Source organism: Aulonocara sp. 'chitande type north' Nkhata Bay, linkage group LG15, assembly GCF_057382095.1.
Source record: "Aulonocara sp. 'chitande type north' Nkhata Bay isolate Kocher_YH1m ecotype deep benthic linkage group LG15, A_spYH_male_GT1.1, whole genome shotgun sequence".
NCBI lineage: Eukaryota > Metazoa > Chordata > Actinopteri > Cichliformes > Cichlidae > Aulonocara > Aulonocara sp. 'chitande type north' Nkhata Bay.
Genome location: NC_141358.1, coordinates 21,030,758 through 21,039,973, shown reverse-complemented (window position 1 = coordinate 21,039,973; position 9,216 = coordinate 21,030,758). Strand labels below are relative to the sequence as shown.

Here is a 9,216-nt window from a genome sequence, read left to right as displayed (position 1 = left end):
CAGTATTTCAGATTTTAATTCTGGACAGAAAAGGGTGCAGTGCCCACTGTCCATTTTGCAGACTGCAATTTAAAATAAAAACGAGTGTCCGGATGGAGAGTGTCTCAGCGAGGCGGCGGTGTTTGGAGGGGAAGTCATTTGAAGAGTTTGAACTTGCGCATCAGTGGCTGGACAGTCTCTTTTGGATACGGCTTCAGGGCTAAACACGTGGGGATGTTCTCAGGCTGTTCGATCCAAAGCTTGTGGGAGACACCAGCCTGCGTCAGAGACTCAGACAGACCAGAGAGGGCAGCCTCGTCTGGAGCCTGGAGACAAAAAAAGCATACTCTCACTGACGACTGCAACAGATTCCTGCAATGAAGGACAGAGTTCTGGGAACAAAACACTGCAGGTCTGTCCAAACAAGAGGCTGAGACAGTACATCTATTTCTATATGCACCACTTTGTTTGTCCTAACAGGCTTTGGTGGGTTTAATAAAGCAGCCCAGTAAAAACAATAGACAACAGCTGTTAAGAGTAATACACCAGCACAATGCTTTCCTTTTAAATGTAAAGGGGAACATCTTGAAAGCTGAAAACAGGCAAAATGAAAGACACCCCTTGCCAGTCTCTTAAAAATGTAATATCATATTATGTTTATAGGGAATAAATCAGCACTCTGACACTTCTTTTAAAAGTGAAGTGCAATTTAAAAATATATATATTTTAATAGAAAAACTGGGAGAAGTTAATAATAACACAACACACTGTAAAGCCTCCTATTGGGCCGAAGTGGACCTTTCACTGGCTTTGGCCTCTGTGTTTGACAGCCCTGCTTCTGAGGAGAAAAATCTCTTATTGCGAACTTCTACTTGAAATTACAGACTTTAAAAGTCTAATGAATTACAGGGAAAATGTATCTGCTAGCGCATAATTTATCACCGTATCGTAATGTGTAGGACTGGTCTTTTAATTCGGCGCTCAGCTTGATCACTCTGATATTATTATTTGTTAAAATGAAGGGTTTTAAATGCTGCTAGAGAAGCAATGACTGTGAATAATAGCCATAAATCGATATTATATAGAAATTTACTGCTGCTGCTGATTTCAAATAAGAATGTCGACTTATAACATCTCCGTATTTAATCTGTATCGGGCGATGAACCCGCAATATGCTCCAAGAAGCTAAAGTAGCGAATTTCTGAACAGAGTTTGGCACGGCTGTCTTACCCCCAGCACCACCTTGTGCATGGAGTCCAGCTCGGACAGGTAGCGCTGTGTGTCCGGATCTCCGTAGTGCAGGTGGATGGCGGCGGTAGCGGCGTGGCAGGCCTGAGTTATCACGGCCCCCAGGGGCCAGGACAGTTTATGAACCAGATCCGAGCGGACCACTACGTACTGGACCAGCCGGCCGGGAGACCCGGCTCCTGACGCCGCCATCTTTAGCCCGGACAGGAACTCATGCTCTGTTTATTTTCCGGGTCAAACTGTTAATAACGTGTTATGAGCAGCACTACCGCCCTCTAGCGGTCACTGTTAAGACTCCATAGTGTAGCAGCCTGTTCGTTTGGTATATGTAAGATTCTATGGTATTTATGATTGCATTAACAAGGAAACAGCTGGGTAAACACCACAGATTTTTCCCCTTTTCTACCACACCTTATATTTCTTATTTTTCCACTTTATTTTCACCTTCTTTCTTCTCTCTAAACATAAATCATAATCCTACTCATCATAAATATATATTTATAAAAACACTACAAACCATTTTATCTGTATACATATAAGAATGTGTTCTTCCTTCACCTTATCCCATTTATTTGTCCATCAAATTTCAAATGCATATACAACTGTCTGCAGATGAGCTCACGTAAATTGTGTCAATTACTTCTGTAAATAGTAAAGCCTCCTGTGATTTGATCAATTTAGCAGAAATTCAAGCTGCCAAAAACAAAATTCATAGAAACATGTTTAAGTAATAAATGATTTTAAATAACTAAGTAGATTTGGGAGCACAGGAGGACAGTAGCTACTTCTACTGACTGTTGGGAAGTTTTTGATGAACAGCCTCATTTTAAAGCGATGTTTGGCACAGCTGCATCATAAAGCCCATAAAGCTGCTCTGCTGATGATGTGATCTCATATCTCCAGTGAGCACAACAGTGTTCAAGACAACCTTTACGTCTACTTTTAATTTCTACTGAAAAGTATTTGTCTGTAGAGTCCTGCCCCCAGCATGAGGGAGTGTGTTGTGTTGTTAGACCAAACAACGCAATGCATACATGTTAGGATAAATCTGTGTCTAGGCTTTGGAGCACAGTGTAAGGGTGTGAGGGTGGGCTCCAGGAGGAGCAGGATAAACACTCGCGGGTGTGTTGTTGACAGCTGTGTTGTTCATAGTGAGTTATTTAAGATGCGCAAACCTTCTGCCCCAGTGCAGCACAAGCTCTTAATGAAGCAGTCGTTCCACACGTCACATTGAACTGACATGTCGTTAAAATGAAGCTCTGAACTGAGGATGTCTCATTCGCTTTATAACTCGTTGCCTTGACTCCTCGCCTCTCTTCCTTTCACCCCAATCAGCCCTGTGTATTTAGAGTACCGTCTCTTCCTCTGCTTTTCCATCTGTTTCCCCTCACTCCTGTATTAATTCAACAAAAACTAAAAGCTTTTGTTTTCTTTTTTTATACCTCATAACAAAATAAGTTAACTTCAATAATGGAAAAAACCCCACAAATCACCAGTTCATTAAAAAAAAAGACAAGCAAACGCCAGTAAATGTCACAATAATAATTTATTAAGCATACACATTATAATATAAATATAAAATATGCTATTTTTGATTTTAAAATTGGTGAGACATCATTATATCTGTGTTGAGACAGACGACCATACAAACAGGTTTTAATATTCTACCAAAATCGGCTGAAACTTCTATGCAGCTGTAACAAACTCGCCATGATGGTGCCGTCCTAAAATCAGAGCCTGTATTCACGGAGCACGCCAGAGAAGTGTAACTGATCTAGGATCAGGTCCGAAGTTAATGTCACCATAAATGAGGAGGCGAACTGGTCTTAGATCAGCCCTCCTAGTCTAAGATGCTGTATGCAGTGGGGCCCACGTACAAAGAGAGCACAATTACCTACCGTATAATTCTTTATATATAGTTCTTACTGTAGTCCAACAATGGCAATTAGCAGCATGAAAATGCACCACTCATATTTTATTCTAGTTCCAAGAAACTGCAAAATAAGTCGAAGAGTAAAGGAATGAAATAAACATCAAACATACGGATGATCATTGTCACTGTACTACGAGAGAAACTCCTCCACAGTGAAACAATCAGAGAGAATCAAACAATCAAATCAGATCGGAGCGATGACATTTGATGTCGCGGTCGGGTTCAATTCACTTTGGTCTCGGTCAACGGCAGGAAGTGGAAAATCGTGGCGTTTCTCCCAGAAGTGGAAATCAGCGACATCAGGTTCTGTGCGTTTGATCGACACGTCGAGGAGAAGCGATTCTCAAACCAGGATTTACAGTTTCGGTCGACTGATTCCAAAGTGGATTGATCCCCGAACCGATCAATGACGATAAATAACAAATAGTTTGAAGATTTTTTCCAGTTTTTTGTTTGTTTTTTTTCATCGGTTTTTTCTTTTTCTTTTTTTTAAAAGTTCGGTTGACATGCTGAATCGTTGTGTTTGCAGGTCTGTGGTCGATCAAAAGGAAAAGTATTGGGCGAACCACTCCTGGCGCTGAGCGTCCGGGGAGTCGATGGCAGAGTCCTTTGTTTCAGGAGGGCTTCAGGACGGACACACACAAACAGAAAGTTAAGGAAAGAGAAGTGAGAGGCTGATCGCTCAGCTCGTTTAGTCTTAAACATAAAGGGGTGAAAAGCACAAGCTTCACTTTAACGCTCTCCGATTTTTTCACACCGAAAGTCGATGTGTTTTTATAATAATCCAACTTTAGCCTCAAATGATGACTTTCTGATTGAAAAGAAAATGATGCTCTAATGCTTTCATCTCTCAGGAAAATATAGGTTCAGCTGAGCGGCCTTCCTCCAGCGAAGCTCCACAATCTGATCCAAAGCTAAAAACCTTTTTCCTTTTTTGCCTCCAAAATCAAAAACAAACATTCACACTCTGTTGATATTAACATGCAGAAAGAGCGGGGGACACACATTAACAACTGTGTGGAAGATGTTTGTTTTAGTACTTCGTCCGGTCTAAATACTGAAATAAATCAAACTGAGCTCTGCATCTAAAACATCAGTGACTGTGTGGTTTTGTGGAGGTTCATGCGAGACACGGTGTAGATGTTAATTTTGGACGTATTTTCCTAACTATTACAATAAATAGCCCAAAGCAGCCTCTGTGTTAGTTTGTGAACATGAGCTAGTGAGGGAGCATTACCAAAGCCGATCTAACCCTACATGTAACGGGATGCCCGCCTGTGCACATGTCTTCATTGTAACCAGTGATGTAACAGATGAGTTCAGCCAGTTCTTTAGTTACCACATTCCCTCCTTCCTATTGGTTGTTGTGTCGCCTGATCCTGACTTCTCCTGCTGTGTCCAATACTACGTGTGTTTTTATGTGTGTTATTTTCACTGCAGTGGCAGATTGTCGTTTACATGTTTGTTTTTAGAAAATAAAATTATTTAGACAGAAAGATAAGGGGGAATTCTGTTTCTCCTCAGACAGACCAGCTAAACTTTTTTACTATCATGAATCAATAATCATTAATATTACTGTTAATTTAGCTGTTTGTGTGTCTACCTCTGATGCTTTGAGAAAATGTAACTGGGGTTTTGACCTTTTTCCACACTCCACTGGTGTTTTTGTGTGATTTAAGTTTGAAATCTGAGCGTTTGAATGTGTAATTTTCTTTTCTGTCCACAGGGGGCAGCATAACCACAAGATTCAAGATGAGCCACGCCAGTGTTTGTCCTTCTCCGCTCTCCATTACAGCTGATTGAATGACTACTCTCCTGTGCAGCCTTTGGAAAGTAACCACGCGCAATGTTTTATCTCTAAGTAAAGGTTTAGTGAAGTTCACACAGTCCTTTGAAGTGAATAGATCTTTTAAAGAGTATTCCCCGTTTAGCAAAACTGTTAAAAACACATGGCTGTAGCAGCGCCGTCCCTCATCACCATGAGAACGGTTTAATTTGGCTCCTCAAAAAATCATATCACGATGCTGCTGCAGTAAATCATCACTAGAGCCTCAAAACAGCTGAAAATAGTTACAAAAATGGAACAATTTCATCCTGTCTGAATAAGATTTTCTGATAGACCTTAAAAGCTATTTTTTTGGATGTTATTTGCCTTTAGATGCTTCAATAATGTAGAGATCTGGGCTCAGGGGAGGCCAGTCCATGACCGATAGAGTTTATTATGTTGTTCTATCCAGGATTGCTTTGACTGCAGTGGGATCACTGTCATGCAAAACGAAATTTTGTAATGTTTGGCAAACTGTTATTTTTTGGGCATTTTATAGATTCATTAAAAGAAATATAAAGAAAGGGAACAATTATGTATTTTAGTGACAGGCTACTAGTAACAAAGTGTCTAAAGACACAATTTAAAATGGGTTCTTTGCTTGTCATGTGCACACACTGGTTTATCTCTTGAGTTTTTTTTATTTATTTATTGAATTTTCTTGTTTTATTTATATTTTGATATTGCTAGGGATGATGCAATGATCGGGGACCATTCTTAATTTCGTTGTTCTCGTGACAATGACAATAAAGTTTCTGATTCTGATTCTGAGTTGATGGTTTTTTATGCTTGAATGATTCATAGATCAGTAACAAACAAAAACCATTTTTTGAAGCAAATAACGAGAAATGAAAATGGCTTTTGCATCTTTTTTTTTACCTATTCATGCTTGTCTGGATGAAAAAACAACAACGTGATGCTTCCCCACTTCACTGCCTGTTATTGTATGGCTACTACACCATATTTGAAAACTAGGCACCAAAGTTAAAACTACATTCTGAAACTGTAATACTTTTAAACTTCAAACAGCTATTGGACTGAATTGGAGGTTTTTGTGTGTCTCTGTTTTCTTCCGCATCTTAAAGGGAAGTACAGATTCAGTTGAGCAGCCTCTCTTCAGTGGAAGCTGAAAAATCTGATTCAAAGCTCTGAAGCCTTTGTTTTTTAAAAGATACAATTATTTGTCTTGAAATCAAAGTTTCACACAGGAGTTTGGACACAGCTCTGCATCTATAATATTAGTAATTGTGTGGATGAGTGTTTATGCAAGATATGGTGTAGACGTTAAATTCTGAATTCTTTGGAAGTATTTGAGTTTAACAAAAAATAAAAAGCCCAAAGCACCCTTTGTGTTGCTTTGTGAACACGAAATTGTGATGGACCATTAAGAAGGAAAATCTAACCCTAGAAGTAACAGGGTAACTGTCTGTGAAACGCACAAACTGTCATGTAATGCACTTTCTATGAAAATGTCACAACATTTGCTTCTTCCTATTTTTGTGTCTCTGAAGCACTTCCAATGTTTCTACCGCCCTGCGATGCATTTTAATCCTACGGCTGTGTTCACATTATAAAGGATGGGTGTAGCCACTGTGGCATCACCCATTGGCTAGTAAAGTCCGATTAAAGAAGCCTAAAGTTGTTTACGCTAATGCTTATTAATCATTGTGATTAAAAAGCCTCCTCTCTGACTCTAATATTGACCACAGTTCACAAAACAAGGTTAACATCATTTCCAGTATGACCTTAACATTGAATTATTCTTTATACTATTTATTTTTTGTTACTCTCTCACTGATAAATTCAAAACTGCTGCAAAACAGTAGCCAGAAATGCACAAAATGAACCGATGGGACTGAACAGGCCAATCACAAGCTGTGGGTTGCGTCGATTCGATGTTTAATAGCTTTTTTTTAAAATGAGGGGCAGGTTTTGGTGTAGGATTCCCGCTGAAACAACTTGGGGATTAAGCTCAACTTTTCAGATTCTTAAGCTTTGTGCATCTTTTATATTGTCTTTGTCACATTTTAAAAGAGCACTGATGGGCTGAGCTTGGTGAGTATATGTGTGTTAAAATACTTTAAGAGGTTAGTTTCCTCAGCAGGTAACTCTATAACACTAAATTACTTTAAATTGGCATTATCCAATGATTTAAAGTCTATTCTTTTCCAGGAGAATGCCAATCGCGGCTGGAATTTATATGATCTAATCAAGCTGCAGTTCCTTCCTGACTCACGTCCTCAGAGGGGAAACACACTGTTCCCCAAAGTTTGAACTAATTAGTGTGTGCATCTATTAAAAACAAACACCTATCGGAGCCACTTCTGTTTCTTAATGGGCTACTTCTTAAACAAACAGTCCCATAACCCCGGGGCGATGCTAAAATTTTACGAGGGTATTTTTTTGTTTTTTTTCCTTTCTCCCAAAAAGACCTCCCTTATATTTGCTTAGCCTAATAAATCTTGTTTATGCTGCGCACAGTCACAGTGCAGACTCAAGGCGTTCTGTTTTACCACAAATTCATAAAATATTCATGTTAATGTATAATTTGTGCTCACGGTCATCTCATATTAAACACCCTCAGAGTCTGTATTCTCAGTGTGTGCACTGACTGACAGAATCACGAGGCGATCAGAGGATTTTAAAGATAATTTTCAGGAAGCTTTGATGCAGGAAGTGCAGCTTTCTGTTCGCAAGAAGAAAAGGAGAAAAGAGAGGTGAAATGTGGTGGCATGAAACCGTGAGCAGAGAAGCTGGATGACTTGCAGGAGCAGGGCAGGAAATACGATGGAGAGGAGATGAAAAGAGATTGGCAGAGCATGAGAAGATGAATCAAGGTCAGAGGAAGAAGTAAGAAGAGCGAGAGGAGCGTATCAGATTGAAGGAGGGAGTCTATCCATTGTACGTGACAGCAGAGAGAGGATGTGGCCTCTCTTTGCATTTGCACAAATACTGGACATTGAGGGGGAAACAGAGGGCTAGAAACTCAGCAGGCTTTTACAAATGTGTGCACTTCACCTGCCTACCTTATTTTTTAAGGGATCAAGGTGCAGTCATATCATCTGCAGCTCAAGTGTTTAAGATTTGGTCTTTCAGTTGTACATTTCAATCATGTAGATCAGCGGTCCCCAACCCCCGGGCCTCGGACCGGTACCGGTCCGTGAGTCGTTTGGTACCGGGCCGCGAGAGTTGAGGCTCAGGTGTGAAATGTATGGTTTTCAGGGTTTTTATCAGTTTTCAGCATTATTTTGTTATCGTTTTTATCGTTTACTCTGTTTTCCTGGGTCTTTTCACTAGTTTTATTTTGTTGTATTTATCCGCGACACCTTAAAGGCCGGTCCGTGAAAATATTGTCGGGCATAAACCGGTGCGTGGCGCAAAAAAGGTTGGGGACCGCTGATGTAGATTACTTCAATTTGCATTGTTTGCACTTTGTTTACTTATCTATATGTTTATATCAAAACTATTTAATTTAAAATATAATTTTTTTTACTATACTTTTTACGATCCATCCATCCATTTTGTTCCACTTATCCAGTTCAGGGTCTTGCTGTAAGGTGACATTGCTGGCCATGACCTTTTAATATACTATGATATTTTAGGCCTTTTAAACAGCTTTAAAGAATCCCAGGACTGTATGAGTAAATGCACACGTTAGAACAGCTACCTGAAGACAGCTTATCTTTATTTTTATAAAGATAATAAGATCAGCTTATGTGAGAGCCAAAAGCTGAGACTTCAGTCTGCTCTAAAGGTTCATTCAGCTATTTTTTTTTCTATTCTTGAATCTGTATGATGTCAACAGATTACTAATATGGTCAAATCTGGCTGTGAGCACAGAAGCTGCACCCACGTTCTGTTTAAACTTTCTGTTTTTGAGGGGCAGCCATTGAGAAGAAAGCGGGCCTTGAAGGGGGAGGGGTCTAAAATGCCTTGTTTTAGAGAGTCATTGAACTGGCTTGGCGTCTCGTTGGCTCTGGTAAATGAGGATTATTATTGTTGCAGAGTTTTGTATTTCAGATTTTGATTTATATTATTGTGTTTTTGGTGCATGATACTTGATATTTTGTTTTTTCTTCTGGTGTTTTTCTCTTTAGTTCCTGTCGACATGATTGTCTTGATTCCTTTCAGCTGTTTCTTATTCCTCAACTGTTTCTAATCCCTCTAATTCTCCTACATTTATATGCAGCTTACTCCTGACTTTCTTGTTGTCTGTCTGATACGCGTCTAT

General features: G+C 39.6%; 2 protein-coding genes across 3 annotated transcripts in view; both read right to left on the bottom strand.

Annotated features, from left to right (window-relative positions):
- On the bottom strand, positions 1-1,454 carry ptrhd1 (peptidyl-tRNA hydrolase domain containing 1). Its single transcript, XM_086264900.1, has 2 exons — positions 1,210-1,454; positions 1-305 (listed from the first exon to the last, which is right to left on the bottom strand). Exons 1-2 carry the CDS (start codon positions 1,417-1,419, stop codon positions 135-137), a joined length of 381 nt encoding a protein of 126 aa, XP_086121026.1. The 5' UTR covers positions 1,420-1,454; the 3' UTR covers positions 1-134.
- A 1,300-nt stretch (positions 1,455-2,754) lies between these two features.
- Positions 2,755-9,216, bottom strand: part of fam184ab (family with sequence similarity 184 member Ab) — a 221,265-nt gene continuing 214,803 nt past the window's right edge. For both annotated transcript variants that reach the window (XM_086264896.1, XM_086264899.1), the window contains one exon: positions 2,755-3,783. In XM_086264896.1, the coding sequence (XP_086121022.1) occupies positions 3,702-3,783 (82 nt within the window). In that variant the 3' untranslated portion in view covers positions 2,755-3,701. The remainder of the gene's footprint in view (positions 3,784-9,216) is intronic.

Bases quoted from the DNA above. Each gene is read 5' to 3' on its own strand.
- ptrhd1 (XM_086264900.1), bottom strand. From the start codon at position 1,419: ATGGCGGCGTCAGGAGCCGGGTCTCCCGGCCGGCTGGTCCAGTACGTA. The intron at 306-1,209 runs GTAAGACAGCCG...TTTTGTCTCCAG, and splicing joins TGCACAAGGTGGTGCTGGGG to GCTCCAGACGAGGCTGCCCT.